The sequence below is a fragment of the Balaenoptera borealis genome (genome assembly GCF_965194805.1).
Source record: "Balaenoptera borealis genome assembly, chromosome: 1".
Lineage (NCBI taxonomy): Eukaryota > Metazoa > Chordata > Mammalia > Artiodactyla > Balaenopteridae > Balaenoptera > Balaenoptera borealis.
The window spans coordinates 106,261,221-106,279,086 of record NC_138860.1 but is presented as its reverse complement, the minus strand read 5'-3'; the positions used below and the strand labels follow the sequence as shown (position 1 = coordinate 106,279,086).

General features: G+C 35.1%; 1 protein-coding gene across 2 annotated transcripts in view; it reads right to left on the bottom strand.

The window, feature by feature from the left end:
- The window catches only part of SASS6 (SAS-6 centriolar assembly protein), a 53,086-nt gene that overhangs the window by 20,475 nt on the left and 14,745 nt on the right, over window positions 1-17,866 (bottom strand). For both annotated transcript variants that reach the window (XM_082384289.1, XM_082384290.1), the window contains exons 8-13: window positions 6,485-6,676; window positions 3,742-3,936; window positions 3,521-3,610; window positions 3,263-3,442; window positions 2,726-2,807; window positions 1,558-1,694 (exon numbers count right to left, since the gene is read on the bottom strand). In XM_082384289.1, the coding sequence (XP_082240415.1) occupies window positions 1,558-1,694; window positions 2,726-2,807; window positions 3,263-3,442; window positions 3,521-3,610; window positions 3,742-3,936; window positions 6,485-6,676 (876 nt within the window). The remainder of the gene's footprint in view (window positions 1-1,557; window positions 1,695-2,725; window positions 2,808-3,262; window positions 3,443-3,520; window positions 3,611-3,741; window positions 3,937-6,484; window positions 6,677-17,866) is intronic.

Below are 17,866 nucleotides of genomic sequence, written 5' to 3'. Positions count from 1 at the left end.
TGGACCTGCCTTTGAACTGAAGTAAAACAAAGACCTCTGAACCATCTTGGTTCCCTCGAGGCCTCAAATTACTGAAAAGGGGGTTGAGGGGTAGTCATAGATCAAAAGGCCAATAAGGGATAAAATAAAAATAATTTTCTGCCAGACTGAGTAAAAACAGTATTTGTGTTCTTAGAAATAATTTGCTCTACCACTAATTTTCAATATAGTGACACCACCATTAACAAACATCATGAAAAGTTTGTTTTTACAAGAGGACAATTACAACACAAATCTTAATAAGCACTCATGTACAAAAGTGGCTGTATGACAAAAATACCCTTTACACAGCTATTTATCATCAGTCATTGAGGTTAAGCCTGTCAAGTTTTTTCAAGTTCGTAATTCAGTACCAGGCACTTCATTCTGCACCTTTTCCCAAATTAGCACAAATCCTTTCCCTTTAAACATCAAGTACTATCTCATTTACTAGAGTAGATTAAAAATTCTATTATGGATTTGCATTTTAAATCCTCTGCCAATGCCCTCCAGTCAAAGACCACCAGAAACAAATCTAGAGGTGTACACACTCTTTGCAACAAGGAAGACTACACACCACGTGGAACCTAGTAAGAGAGGTGTCTCAGTAAGACAGTGTTAAAAGGGAGTTATTTATTGGACTTAGTCATGTGTTAGGTGAGTTAAGGAACAGTTTAAGAACACGGGGCTTTGCTGTGGACTGCACGCTATCAAGAAATGGGGATAACTATATGACTGGGTATCTGAATAAATCTTATCTAATAAGGTAGGATGAATGTATTAAGGCTGAAGCTATAATTAGTAATGAGCAGCAGTCACTCACTTTAGCCAGGATAGAAGGATACTTGTCCATTTTTGTGGTTTGGCAATGTCATATTCTTGTCTGTGTTCAGGCATGATTATGAACTGGTCTTGTTTTTGTCTTGATCCATCACAGTCAGAGAGTGGCCTTGCCTGATGCTCATATTCTGTGAAACTGTTTATGTTCAGCAGGAGAACCCCAAAACCTCGCTCTGAGTGCAAGGTCAGTTCCCAGCAATCCCTAGACCTAGCTGATAATACCAAGCCAGATCCAGGTACTCGGAGCTAAAAAACTCTAACGAGTTTCTTCCAGAATCTAGAGCTGACAAGCCTGGTAACAGGGTTTTTCTTTCTCTCTTTTTCTTCTAATAGAATTCAGATTAGGCTCCTCCACTACAGTGCCAAACTTGAGCCCATACCTTGTTCTCCCTTACTGAGGCCTCCTAAATACTGTGTGTGTGTGTTAACAGTTTTTCAGCACATTTGGCATTAGTTAATACTAAGTGATTTCAATATCCATTAAAATCTTACAAAGACGCGTACCCTTAAAATATAGCCTCTTTGTTAAGAATAAGTGTACCTTTATGTCCCACTTCCAAATGGAACTTAAAACTCTACTTCAGTGCTAAAAATTGTAGGACTCTAGTCATATTAGGTACCAGCACCTAACAATCTGGAAATATGTTTGTTTTAGAAAATTTACTAAGACCACTCACAACATCTTAATTTAAATCTTACCACATTAGAGTTAGGAGAAATTCCACTTCTGATGGTGTTGATACTAGAATGTACAGGTGGAGTGGCTGAAGGTCCCAATACATCTTGCTTTCTCACTAGCTGATTTTCATTTAATTCTTTATTTAACCATGTGATTACTTAAATAAAAGAACAAGAAACAAGGTAAAGAATTTTGAATATTTTTATTTTTCTAATAATTTTAAATATTTAAAAATTATATTGAAATTTTTTTAATTTTAAGTTTTTAAAACTACCTTATATCACAGGAGAACAACATAGGTTCACCTAAATTTTTGTCATTAAATATTCTTATTTTAGCAACTGCCACATAGGACTCCTTATTCTTTTACTATCAGAAGCACATATTTCTGCTAGTCAAGGATCTCTTTAAAGGCTTTCATTTCCAGAATGATACCTTCCAGTTTATTTAAAAATCAAGCTCTTATTTCTCATAATCAATATTAGAAACTGAGAAAATGTTAAAGGCTTAATCTCATATTTTTGTTTCAAATAGTTCATACTATTGCCAGTAGGTAAACACAGCAATTATAACAAGTAGTAGTAAAGAATTTAAATAGTAAATTATAGTTAATATTTTCAACACTTAATTTTGGGTTACTGACACGTGTAATAGGGTTTTTTTTAATAATGATGGTTAACTGTTTTACAGGACAGTTGATATAATTTACTACAGCAAAGACATTAAGATGGTACATTTAAAGCAGATTATTTGTATATAGCAGTACCTTGATTTACCTAGACTTATGAATTCAAATAAAAATTTCAGGTTAAGAATAAAGCTACGGGGCTTCCCTGGTGGTGCAGTGGTTGGGAGTCCGCCTGCCAATGCAGGGGACATAGGTTCGAGCCCTGGTCTGGGAAGATCCCACATGCCGCGGAGCAGCTGGGCCCGTGAGCCACAATTACTGAGCCTGCGCGTCTGGAGCCTGTGCTCCGCGGCAAGAGAGGCCGCGATAGTGAGAGGCCCGCGCACCGCGATGAAGAGTGGCCCCCACTTGCCGCAACTAGAGAAAGCCCTTGCACAGAAACGAAGACCCAACACAGCCATAAATAAATAAATAAATAAAATTAAAAAAAAAAAAGAATAAGGCTTAAAAAAAAAGAATAAAGCTATGAACCTCATTTACATAAAAGGTAAAATACTTACACTTCTCATTATTTTTTAGAAGCTGTTTGCTTTCTTCAAGTTTTTGAACTGTAGCTTCTAATTGTTCTTGTAATTTGCATACCTGAAATATGTTAATCCTTATAGTAAGCATAATAAAGGCTAAAACAAAGACTGAAGAAATGTATTCATTAAATAATTCATTAAATAATTCATTAAATGTATTCATTAAATAATTCATTAAATGTATTCATTAAATAATTAACAACTATTAATTACTATTAAATAAGAAAGGAATTAGCTCAGCAGTGAAATAAAATATATACATATAATTACATATATACACACATATACATACACATATATACGTATGAACACTCAAGGTATTTGAGTCATGATAACTAACTTTTCAAACTGAAATAGGTTATTAAGTTCTGTTGATTATAGTCATGTTCTTTTGGGGGAAAAAAGCCAAAACTATTCTCTAATATAACGAAGTAGAAGTTTTAAAAGTACATGAGGACATTCATTATGCTTTGCAAATAGTCAACACATGCAAAAATATAAAATATTAACTACCTCTTGCTCTTTAATTCGGAGAGACTGTCCAACATCTTGTAATTCTTTTTGTTCCTTTTGTAATTTTTCTTCCTTCTCAGCCAAGAGTTTCTCTTGCTGAATAGTTACTGTATTCTTCAGTTTCAATTTACCCATTAAGGTCTTCAGATCCCCTTGCAACTTTTTGATAATTTCATTTGCCTGTAAAAGAACTTCATATGTACATCTCTACATAATCCAATGAAATATCAATATTCTATTAAGTTTTTAAAAACAAACCTTAAGAAGTTCAGCTGATAATGATTTTATTGTAGCTTCAAGTTTTCCTAGTTGCACCTGATTTTTCTCACCATTTTCTTCTAAAGCCACCTGATACATATTTTTAAAAACATGAATAATTAGGAAGTCTGTGTTTATTTAGGAAAAGCATCATTTATAAATGTGATCATTTATAGATCATTTATAAACCATCAATTTGTTTAGAAAATTTTAAAATAGACCTTTTGTTCCTGGATTGTATCAAATGCTTCTTTTGTTCTTAAAACAAGCTGATCCTTATCCCTGATTTCCTGTTCTAGAACAGCCACTTTTGTTTGTAGCTGATTAATATGCTTTTCTTTTTCATGGCACTCAGCATCAAGTGTAGAATTCTCTCTTCGCAAAGAGAGGACTTCTTGCTTAGCCCGCTGGAGCTCCTAGAGGAGGAAAAAAAAAAGTTGCATTATGAAAAAGGGAAGTTGGCTGGTCCGGTAATTTATAATTAAGATATTTAAAATAGAAAAAAAAGTCTTTAATAACTTTAAAGTTCTAGTACTGGTGTTCTTTTAAAGAAATGAAGGTCTCTCTAAAGGCATATGTAACTTGTAGATTTGAAATATAATTGTAAAATACACTAGTATCTAATGCAACGACAACAAGGGAAAATAAAACAATCCTTATTTATGAATAAATTACTAGAACTTTTGAAAACCAGTAACAAGAATTTTCTGATGTCTTGAAATTTACAGTTTTAAAAAAAATCACTTAGGTAATAAATGCTCATTATAACAGAATTTCAAAATACATAAAATATATAAATAAAAAGAAAGCCCTATCATTCTACCACCAAAGCAGTGACTCTCAATCTAGTCTGCATATTGAAATCACCTGGAAAGCTTTAAAAACTACTGATGCCTGGTACCATGCCCAAGAGATTCTGATTTCATTAGTGTGAGAGATGGCCTGAGCTCTTCAACTGTTTCCAAGAGCAGCAAGGAATCATGAGATATTGTCAACTGACAATAATTGCTAATTAAAAACAGATTATCATACTAAGTGAAGTCAGAAAGAGAAAGAAATACTATATGATATCACTTATATGTGGAATCCAAAATATGATACAAATGAACATATTTACAAAACAGAAACAGACTCATAGACATAGAAAACAAACTTATGGTTACCAAAGGGGAAGCCTGGGGGCTATAAATTAGGAGTTTAGGATTAGCAGATACAAACTACTATGTATAAAACAGATAAATAACAAGGTCCTAATGTATACCACAGGGAACTATACTCAATAACCTATAATAAACCATAATGGAAAATATGAATAATAATATTAAAAAATAGATTTTAAAAAAATATATACTAGATCACATCTCAATCAGCTAATATCAGTCCAAATGTTGCCAGTATACTATACTAAAGTCCAGTATGCAGTATTCCTAGTTAGTTTTTGATTTTAACAAAAACGTTACAAAATAATTTTAGAGTATTATACCATAGTCGTTTTAGAAGCACAGACTCTGCTATCAGGCAGACTTAGAATACAAATCCTGGCTCTTCTGTGTGACCCTGGGAATTACTTAACCTCCTTAAACTTCAGTTCCCTTATTTGTAGAATAGAAACAACACCTCATAAATTATTTAATTTCATCTTCACAAAAACCCTTACATAAACTACTTAGCATATTGCCTGGCACATAGTAAATACCTAATAAATGGTAGTAATTATTAACTTTAGGGTACTAATCTCTAAAAGGTATAATTTAACATAATTAGGTAACAATACTCAGAAGTTTAAAAAAGAAAATTTCCAGGACTCATAATTTGCAAGTCTTATGCAAACCTTGGAAGAAATATTTTGATTACATTATATGAAAATCAACATAACAAAGCACACTGTTTATACACTGGCCAGTGTCAGTGCTAAAACAGAAGAAACCACATAGCATTATAATGGAGTATTCACTATCCAATGTACTATGCAGGCTGAAATGTTTTACTAACTGGTGTGAAAGGTGAAGGGGGTAGTGCGAAGGACTGAAGACATCTGTTAGGGCAGAATGCTGTGAGGATCTGAACATAAAATCAGTCAGGCTTTAGAGTTTCTAAGCATAACAGACTGGTGAAATGGAGTTGGATGTCTTGTGAGCTAGAATAACACTGGAGATCTTTAAACAGGACAGACTTAACAAAATCTACATATGTTTTCTAATAACTCATATGACAATAATGTATAATAATGCTAGGAAGGAGTCTATTATCACTGCCAAAGTATCAACAAAAGTACCACTATAGCAAAATATTTTAAATTGTCTCTGTTGCCTAAAAGAACAAGGTAGTACTAGAGACAGGTAAATAAAGGATTTCAATCCTCACTTTTCTACTTATGGCCATGCCAACTTGGGCAAGTTACTTAAGCTCTCTGTGCCTTAGTTTCATCATCTGTAAGATGGGGATAAAAACAGTACCTTCTTTAAAATAATTGTTATAAGAATTAAATGAGTTAATATATATGCAAAGCACATAAAACAGTGTTCAGTAAGCATTAGCTATTATCATTTCTATTATTAGCATTATTATTTCTAGACACTAAACTTCATATAGTTGTTTAATATGTTGAGTAGACTGAAAGAAAGAATCAGCCCTGCCAACACTGAGCACCCTGAGCCACAGACACTGTGCTGATGTTGAAAGTACACTGAGAGATCTGAGGGCTGTGCCAATGAGCTGCTCCTCAAGGCCCCAACTAAAAATATCCAAGTTTACCTTAGCACTGTTCTCAATTAGTCCATTTTATTAGATTTCGGATTCTCAATTTTTTTCGTATTGTCTGAACTGACTACCCTAAAACTACAAGAGATCCTTGCAGAGCATCCAGAACACCACCCGTACACGTAATAAAGTAAACAAATTAAAATCAAATTAAACTGTGCTTTTAAATTTGGGGGTGGAAAGACCAACCCCAACGTTCCATACCTCTTCAACACCAGACAGTTTTGTTTTAAGTTCTCTGATGGTAGAGTCTCCTTTATATTTCCTTTCAGTGAGGTCTTTATTAGCAGATTCTAACTCAGACAATCTGTTTTGTAGCTGCTGGATGTTTCGTTGATGGAGGATTTCTAAATCTTTTTTCTGTTGTTCATGCTGCTGTTGGTATCGAACCTGTGCCTATTATATAATAAAACACAGTACCAAAATTCAAAGAAAAAAAAATACAAATATGAGATTTGAAGAAAAAAAAATCTTAATTATTCTTCTTTATAAGATTTCCTTGCTTTTAAGAGAATCTATTTTCAATTATGGATTTCATGAAAAAGAAAAGTCAACAAAGTCAAATTTACCACTATGATCTTGTTCATAATTTCTTCTTCTCCTAAACCCACATGTTTAGACATTATGGTCTTCAAATTAAGGGAAGAATGATATAGGATTAAGTTAAAAAAGAAAAAAGCAAATTGCAAAATAGTATATATAGTGTGAACCTATTTCTGAGAAAAAAAATGAGCAGGTACATAAGGAAGTTTCAGTATTTGCTTTAAACCACATTATACTGTTTCAGTTTTTTTTTTTTTTTAAACTTTGGGCTTATTTATTTATTTATGGCTGTGTTGGGTCTTCGTTTCTGTGCGAGGGCTTTCTCTAGTTGCGGCAAGCAGGGGCCACTCTTCATCGCGGTGCGCGGGCCTCTCATTATCGCGGCCTCTCTTGTTGCGGAGCACAGGCTCCAGACGCGCAGGCTCAGCAACTGTGGCTCACGGGCCTAGCTGCTCCGCGGCATGTGGGATCCTCCTAGATCAGGGCTCGAACCTATGTCCCCTGCACTGGCAGGCAGACTCTCAACCACTGGGCCACCAGGGAAGCCCCTGTTTCAGTTTTTTACAACCAGTATATATGTCTTCTAATGAAAGAAACATCTAAACTTGTAAAATTGACAAGGTATTGCTCAGTCTTACATTTAGCTGTTACATTTTACCAACAATAAAATTTGAACATAGTTGTAACTCTGAAATCTCTGGTACCTCTTTGAATCATACCACTAATCTATCTTAATAATTTCTGTCATTGGACTTGGAGGGCATTATGCTAAATGAAATAAGTCAGAGAAAGAAAAATACTGTATGATATCACTTATATGTGGAATCTAAAAAATACAGCAGACTAGTGAATAAAACAAAAAAGAAGCAGACTCACAGATATAAAGAACAAACTAGTGGTTATCAGTGAGGAGAGGGAAGGGGGAGGGGCTATATAGGGTTAGAGGATTAAAAAAGGGTTATTATGGGATTATATAAAATTATGTATGTGAAACTTTAAAAACTGTAAAGCACTACAGAATTTAAAGAATCTTTCAATAACAAATTTAAAAAATTTTAAATAATAATTTCTGTTGATGAACACTATCAAATCCTAAATACATTTTAAAAATAAAGAGTATTTTTCTGATTATGAAAGTTACACATTCTCTTAAAGGCATAAAGAAAGAAATCACAAATAACCGATAATCTCATCCAAGGAGTCATTCTAAATATTTAGGAATATTCCTTTCGAGTCATTTATACACTTATACTGACACCACACATACACACATAACACACATAGTTAAATTTAACAAAATGAGACCAACCTGTTTACACAATTTAATCATGCTTTTTAATACTTTAGCATTTGCACCTCCTCACATCATTAAAAAAAACTCTTTGTAAATACTTTTAATAGCTGCACAATATTCTATCCCATGGCTATACCATAATGCAATTAACCCCTGTTCTACTATGGATACTGAGTTCCCAATTTTTCGCAATTACAAATAAAACTATGGTTAATATTTTTGTACGTAAGCATACATCCAAATTCAGATTACTCCTTATGATCAATTATAGGTCAAAAATATGTAAACAAATATAAAGCTTGATACTAGCTCCAAAACTGCATTCCAGAAAAGTTGTACCCATTCAAAAATTCCTACCACAAAACCAAGAGAGTGTCTCTCTCATAAAATACTTTGGGAATTTTACATAACTATTTTAAGAATTCCTCATTTCTGGAAAACTGAAATTGAGAGAAGAAGGAAGAAAAAGAGAGAAAACAGAAAAAAAGAGTCCATATAAAGCTGAAAATGCAACCTTGGAAGAAAACACTCAAGGAGCAATCAAGAAAAAAAAAAAACAATGAGCAAACTGGTACAGATGCTAACTGCAACTGTCTAAGAGGGTAATCAAACACACTGAAGGCAACAGAGACCAAAGATTATAAAAATAAAGAACTGGCTTTATCCCAGCGATAATCAGAATTTTGGAGCTTTTGTTTTAAAAAGTGTAATGGATAGGATTACAATATTTACATTTTCTACTTTATTTCAGGTGATTCTGATGCACACTAAAGTCTTAAAATCACTGCCCTATAGACTATCAGCAGGAAGAGAAGAGTGGCTTGCTTGGTTTTAAAGTCTCAAAGGACTGATTCACAATCCTATTAGAAAATGCAGTAAGGAATGCAAACAAATCCTTCAGTCATTTTGGTGTTATAAACAAATACACTTATTATGAGACTTTTAGAACCTAACTTGTTTGAAAATAGAGACAAAAAAAACTTTAGTAAACAATAGAAACTAATGAAATCGGGGTGGGCGGGGAGACAGTGTAGAACTAATTAATGAAAGAAAAAACTGGTTCTTTAAAAATACTACAAAAAACCAGACAATCAAGTCTCATTAAAAAAAAGACATTAAGAACGTAAGAGAAATGGTATGAAGACTTTAAAAATCATAAAACAACATATAAGATATTTTACTAATACATTTAAACACAAAGATGAAATACATGGCTTTTTAAGGAAATATAACTAACATAACTAACTCAAGAAAAAACAGAAAATCCAAAAGGACCAATAATCATGAAGGAAATCAGAAAAGAACCTAAAGAAAAATGTCTTGAAAAGGCATCAGACCCACGCACACGACCCGCCTGAGCTGAGGTGCTGGCAGCAGCCATTCTGCACTAGGAACTCTGGTCAGAAGAGCCGGGTGCAAGGCCTCTGCACGTGGGCCCCTGTGAGCAAGTGAAACCCGACTAAGCACAAAGGGGAAAAAAAAGCTGTCTTAGAGCTGTGACTATTTTCAAGGCTACTGTTTTTCTGTGGAACACTGCCTTTGGGGCAAAACAAGGAAGAAACAGGTGATTCTAATGTGCAGCGCAGGAGAGACACTGCAGGCCAGCTTCTCCTACTGTCAAGGCACTCCAGCCATGTGGCTGACAGGGTCTTGATGCTCCAGCCAGGTGTCAGGCCTCAGCCTCTGAAGTGGGAGAGCTGAGTTCAGGACACTGGACCACCAGACACCTCCTGGCCCCACATAATATCAATCAGCGAGAGCTCTCCCAGAGATCTCCATCTCAACACTAAGACCCAGCTCCACTCAACGACCAGCAAGCTACAGTGCAGGACATGCCATGCCAAACAACTAGCAAGACAGGAACACAACCTCACCCATTAGCAGAGAGGCTAAAATCATACTAAGTTCACAGACACCCCAAAACACACCACCGGATATGGTCCTGCCCACCAGAAAGACAAGATCCAGCCTCATCCACCAGAACACAGGCACCAGTCCCCTCCACCAGGAAGCCTACACAACCCACTGAACCAACCTTACCCACTGGGGGCAGACACCAAAAACAGCAGGAACTATGAACCTGCAGCCTGTAAAAAGGAGACCCCAAACACAGGAAGTTAAGTAAAATGAGAAGACAGAGAAATATGCAGCAGATGAAGGAGCAAGGTAAAAACCCACCACAACAAACAAATGAAGAGGAAAGAGGCAGTCTACCTGAAAAAGAATTCAGAGAAATGATAGTAAAGATGATCCAAAATCTTGGAAACAGAATGGAGAAAATACAAGAAACGTTTAAACAAGGACCTAGAAGAACTAAAGAGCAAGCAAACAATGATGAACAACACAATAAATGAAATTAAAAATTCTCTAGAAGGAATCATATAGCAGAGTAACTGAGGCAGGAGAACAGATAAGTGACCTGGAAGATAAAATAGTGGAAATAACTACCACAGAGCAGAACAAAGAAAAAAAATGAAAAGAACTGAGGGCGGTCTCAGAGACTTCTGATACTACAACCAGACAAAGATGTCACAAAAAAAGAAAACTACAGGCCAATATCACTGATGAACACAGATGCAAAAATCCTCAACAAAATACTAGCAAACAGAAGCCAGCAGCACATTAAAAGGATCACATACCATGATCAAGTGGGGTTTATCCCAGGTTTATCCCAGCAGCACATTAAAAGGATCATACATCATGATCAAGTGGGGTTTATCCCAGGAATCCTCACCTGATCATACACCATGGTGAAGTGGGGTTTTATCCCTTCATTATATGCAAATCAATGAATGTGATACACCATATCAGCAAATTGAAGGATAAAAACCATATGATCATCTCAATAGATGCAGAAAAAGCTTTCAACAAAATTCAACACCCATTTACGATAAAAACTCTCCAGAAAGTAGGCACAGAGGGAACTTACCTCAACATAATAAAGGCCATATATGACAAACCCACAGCCAACATCGTTCTCAATGGTGAAAAACCGAAACCATTTCCACTAAGATCAGGAACAAGACAAGGTTGCCCACTCTCACCGCTATTATTCAACATAGTTTTGGAAGTTTTAGCCACAGCAATCAGAGAAGAAAAAGAAATAAAAGGAATCCAAATCGGAAAAGAAGTAAAACTGTCACTGTCTGCAGATGACATAATACTATACACAGAGAATCCTAAAGACGCTACCAGAAAACTACTAGAACTAATCAATAAATTTGGTAAAGTAGCAGGACACAAAATTAACGCACAGAAATCTCTTGCATTCCTGTACACTAATGATGAAATATCTGAAAGAGAAATCAAGGAAACACTCGCATTTACCACTGCAACAAAAAAGAATAAAATACCTAGGAATAAATCTACCTAGGGAGACAAAAGACCTGTGTGCAGAAAACCATAAGACACAGATGAAAGAAATTAAAGACGATACAAACAGATGGAGAGATACACCATGTTCTTGGATTGGAAGAATCAACATTGTGAAAATGACTATACTACCCAAAGCAATCTATAGATTCAATGCAATCTCTATCAAACTACCAATGGCATTTTTCACAGAACTAGAACAAAAAATTTAACAATTTGTATGGAAACACAAAAGACCCCAAATAGCCAAAGCAATCTTGAGAAAGAAAAATGGAGCTGGAGGAATCAGGCTCCCTGACTTCAGACTATACTACAAAGCTACAGTAATCAAGACAGTATGGTACTGGCACAGAAACAGAAATATAGATCAATGGAACAAGATAGAAAGCCCAGAGATAAACCCACGCACATACAGTCACCTTATCTTTGATAAAGGAGACAAGAATATACAGTGGAGAAAAGACAGCCTCTTCAACAAGTGGTGCTGGGAAAACTGGACAGCTATATGTAAAAGAATGAAATTAGAACACTCCCTAACACCATACACAAAAATAAACTCAAAATGGATTAAAGACCTAAATGTAAGACCAGACGCTATAAAACTCTTAGAGGAAAACATAGGCAGAACACTCTATGACATAAATCACAGCAAGATCCTTTTTCACCCACCTCCTAGAGAAATGGAAATAAAAACAAAAATAAACAAATGGGACCTAATGAAACTTAAAAGCTTTTGCACAACAAAGGAAACCATAAACAAGAGGAAAAGACACCCCTCAGAATGGGAGAAAATATTTGCAAACAAAGCAACAGACAAGGATTAATCTCCCAAATATACAAGCAGATCATGCAGCTCAATATCAAAAAAACAAACAATCCAATCCAAAAATGGGCAGAAGACCTAAATAGACATTTCTCCAAAGAAGATATACAGATGGCCAACAAACACATGAAAGTTGCTCAACATCACTAATCATTAGAGAAATGCAAATCAAAACTACAATGAGGTATCACCTCACACTGGTCAGAATGGCCATCAACAAAAAATCAACAAACAATAAATGCTGGAGAAGGTGTGGAGAAAAGGGAACCCTCTTGCACTGTTGGTGGGAATGTAAATTGACAGTCACTATGGAGAACAGTATGGAGGTTCCTTAAAATCTAAAACTAGAACTACTATATGACCCAGCAATCCCACTACTGGGCATATACTCTGAGAAAACCATTATTCAAAAAGAGTCATGTACCACAATGTTCATTGCAGCACTGTTTACAATAGCCAGGACATGGTAGCAACCTAAGTGTCCATCGACAGATGAATGAATAAAGAAGATGTGGCACGTATATACAATGGAATATTACTCAGCCATAAAAAGAAATGAAATTGAGTTATTTGTAGTTAGGTGGATGGACCTAGAGTCTGTCATACAGAGTGAAGTCAGTCAGAAAGAGAAAAACAAATACAGTATGCTAACGCATATATATGGAATCTAAAAAACAAAACAAAACAAAACAAAACAAAAAAGGTTCTGAAGAACCTAGGGGCAGGGCAGGAATAAAGATGCAGACTTTGAGAATGGACTTGAGGATGTGGGGAGGGGGAAGGGTAAGCTGAGATGAAGTGAGAGAGTGGGACTGACATATATACACTACCAAATATAAAACAGATAGCTAGTGGGAAGCATCACATAGCACAGGGAGATCAGCTCGTGCTTTGTGACCACCTAGAGGGGTGGGATAGGGAGGGTGGGAGGGAGACGCAAGAGGGAGGGGATATGGGGATATAGGTATACGTATAGCTGATTCACTATGTTATACAGCAGCATCTAATACAACAATGTAAAGCAATTATACTCCAATAAAGATGTTAAAAAAGAAAAATTGTCAAAAAAAAAAAAAAAAGACATCAGACCCAAATGATAAAAGGCTAATTCTATCAGACCTTCAAGGAACAGATAATTCTTCATTATTTGACTGTTCCAAAGCATAGAGAAAACCAGAAAATGTTTTCATACCTTTCCTGACGCTAGCATAATTCTAATACCATAGTCCAAAATGCATAATTTTAATTAGCAGACTAAGATAGACTGCAGGATAATAGTAATCTCAAACCAATCTCATGTGTGAATATACATACAAATGTCCTAAATTAAATATTAGCAAACTGATTCAACAGGATATTAAAAATCTTTGACTAAATATTATTCTCTGAATTCAAAAATGGTTCCACTTTTGGAAATCTATTATTATCATTATTTTACTATTAAAGTGAGAAAAATGATTATTTGGTTAAATCCCCAAAAGTCACTTCATCTGACTTAGCACTCTTTGGAAGCCAGAAAGAAGAAAACTTTCTCAAAAGCAGAGCAAACATCATACCTACTGGAGAGATATTTTAGCTATTTACCAAAAAAGATTAACTTACCAAAATTAATACACAGAAATCTCTTGCATTTCTATATACTGACAATGAAAGATCAGAAAGAGAAATTAAGGAATCAATCCCATTTACCATCTCATCAAAGAATAAAATACCTAGTAATAAATCTACCTAAGGAGGAAAAAGACCGGTACTCTGAAAAGTATAAGATGCTGATGAAAGAATCGAAGATGACACAAACAGATGGAAAGATATACCATGTTCTTGGATTGGAAGAATCAATATTGTCGAAATGACTATACTACCCAAGGCAATCTACAGATTCAATACAATAACAATCAAATTACCAATGGCATTTTTCATAGAACTAGAACAAAAAATTTTATAATTTGTATGGAAATACGAGAGACCCCAAATAGCCAAAGTAATCCTGAGAAAGAAAATGGAGCTTGAAGAATCCAGTTCCCTGACTTCAGACTATACTATGAAGCTACAGTCATCAAAACACTATGGTACTGGCACAAAAACAGAAATATAGATCAATGGAACAGGATAGAAAGCCCAGAAATAAACCCACACACCTATGGTCAATTAATCTATAACAAAGGAGGTAAGAATATACAATGGAGGAAAAAAAGACAGTCTCTTCAATAAGTGGTGCTGGGAAAACTGGACAGCTACATGTAAAAGAATGAAATTAGAACATTCTCTAACACCATACAGAAAATTAAACTCAAAATGGATTAAAGACCTAAATGTAAGACCGGATACCATCAATCTCTTTGAGGAAAACATAGGCAGAACACTCTTTGACATAAATCACAGCAAGATCTTTTTGGATCCACCTCCTAGAGTAATGAAAATAAAAACAAAAATAAACAAATGGGACCTAATGAAACTTAAAAGCTTTTGCACAGCAAAGGAAACCACAAACAAAATGAAAAGACAACCCACAGAATGGGAGAAAATATTTGCAAATGAAGCGACCAATAAGGGATTAATCTCCAAAATATACAAACAGCTCATACAGCTCAATATCAAAAAACAAACAACCCAGTCAAAAAATTGGCAGAAGACCTAAGTAGACATTTCTCCAAAGAAGACATACAGATGGTCAAAAAGCATATGAAAAGATGCTCCACATCACTAACTATTAGAGAAATGCAAGTCAAAACTACAGTGAGGTATCTATCACCTCACACCAGTAATAAAAAGTCTACAAACAGTAAATGCTGGAGAGGGTGTGGAGAAAAGGAAACCCTCCTACACTGTTGGTGGGAATGTAAATTGGTACAACCACTATGGAGAGTAGTATGGAGGTTCCTTAAAAAACTAAAAATAGGGGCTTCCCTGGTGGCGCAGTGGTTAAGAATCTGCCCGCCAATGCAGGGGACACAGGTTCGAGCCCTGGTCTGGGAAGATCCCACATGCCGCGGAGCGACTGGGCCCGTGAGCGGCGATTACTGAGCCTGCGCATCTGGAGCCTGTGCTCCGCAACAAGAGAGGCCGCGATACTGAGAGGCCCACGCACTGCGATGAAGAGTGGCCCCCGCTTGCCGCAACTAGAGAAAGCCCTAGCACAGAAACGAAGACCCAACATAGCAACCAATCAATCAATTAAATAAATAAATCTTTAAAAAAAAAAAAAACTAAAAATAGAGCTACCATATGACCCAGCAATCCCACTCCTGGGCATATATCTGGAGAAAACCATAATTTGAAAAGATACACGTACCCCAGTATTCACTGCAGCACTATTTACAGTAGCGAAGACATGGAAGCAACCTAAAAGTCCATTGATAGAGGAATGGATAAAGAAGATGTGGTACTTATATACAGAGGAATCTTAGCCATAAAAAAGAATGAAATAATGCCATTTGCAGCAACATGGATGGACCTAAAGATTATCATACTAAGTGAAGAAAGTCAGACAGACAAAGACAAATACCACACGATATCACTTATATGTGGAATCTAAAAAAATGATACAAATAAACTTATTTACAAAATGGAAACAGACTCACAGACTTTGAAAACAAACTTATGGTTACCAAAGGGGAAAGGAGCGGGGTAGAGATAGATTAGGAGTTTGGGATTAACATACACACTACTATATATAAAACAGATAATCAACAAGGACCTACTGTATAGCACACGGAACTCTACTCAATAATTCTGTAATAACCTATATGGGAAAAGACTCTGAAAAAGAATGGATATACATATATATATAAAACTGAAATCACCTTGCTATACACCTGAAACTAACACAATACTGTAAATCAACTGTACTTCAATATAAAATAAAAATTAAAAAAAAACTGAAACAAGATTAGGATTCCACTATTATTTATCATTTCTCTGCATAAGAAAAAAAAGATATAAATCTTGGAAGAGATAAATTACCATTCTTTATAGTTTACATATCTACCAGAAAAACCTAAGAGAATCTCTAAAACTAATAGAATATGTAAATTAAAATGCAAATTTGTAAATATAATCTAGAATTAATGGGTATGACATTAATACACATAAGCAATAAACACTTAGAAATTATCACAGTAGTGGGGTGTGATAGATGGTCCCATTTATAGAGCAAAAATCTGTAAAATCTCTAGGCAAAAACATTTAACAAGAACTGTAAAAGAGAAAAAGAAAGAGAAAAGGAGGTAAATAAAGAGTAAACTATAAACCTGTTTTAAACAAATAAGAAATATCTCTTCAAATAAATGAAGAGATATTTCTCTACACTGGACAAGAAAATTCCAAGGATATCAGTTCTACCCAATGGCCCAGAAACAAGACCAAATAAATAAAGGAATTTAGTATATATTAAAGGTTGCATTTTAAATCATTGGAAAATATGGTATTGGAACAACTCACTGACTATATGCCAAAAAAAATCCATCTCATACTCCAGAAAAATATACTCCAAACAGATTAAAAAGTTAAATTCAACAAGAAAATTATAGAAGTATTAGAAGAGAATACCAGAGAATATCTTTCATAACCTTGGCGTGGCAAAGGCTTTCCAAACATAAAATGAAGCCTTATACCATAAAGACACAGATTGAAAGACTGGATGACAATCAAATAAAAAGAACTATAGGGACTTCCCTGGCGGTCCAGTGGTTAAGACTCTGCGCTTTCAATGCAGGCAGCGCAGGTTCGATCCCTGGTCGGAGAACTAAAATTCTACATGCCGCATGGCGCAGCCCAAAAAATAAATAAATAAACAAAATTTTTAAAATAATTAAAATTTAAATTTAAGAATATAAAAATTAAAAAAAGAACTATATATGGCAAGAGATACTAATAAATGCAAATGACAGGCTAAAATACAATGTTTATAATATACAAAGTAGGTAAAGGTATAATATCCTTGCTTTACACCAGAAATGAAAAGGCAAGCCATGGACAGAAAATATTCACAGTGCATGTATCTGACAAAGGACTCATGTCCAGAATATACAAAGAACTCCTACAAATCATTAAGAAAAACACAGATTGCACAATTAATAAATAGGCTGAAGACTCAAATGGGCACTTCACAAGAGAATATCCAAGCGGTCTATATACATATGAAAAAGAGTTCATTATGAGGTACTACCATACACCCACTGAATGGCAGTGTGATCTGATATATCCACTTCGGAAAACTGTTTGACAGTTTCTACTAAAGCTAAACATATGTCTACACTAGAACCTAGCCATTCTAATCCTAAATATATACCCAAGGAAAATCAGTACATGTGTTCACAAAAAGACATGTACAAGAAAGTTCATAACAGTTTAATAATAGCAAAATGTCAGAAACAATTCAAATGTCTCCCAACAGGAAAATAGATAAGTTACGGCATGTTCATATAATAGAATCCTACACAACAACAAAAAGAAACACCCAAGAATATAACTGAATCTCAGAGATATTATGCTGAGTGAAGAAGCCACACACAAATAAGTACATACTGTATGTGTCTATTTATCTAAAGTTCAA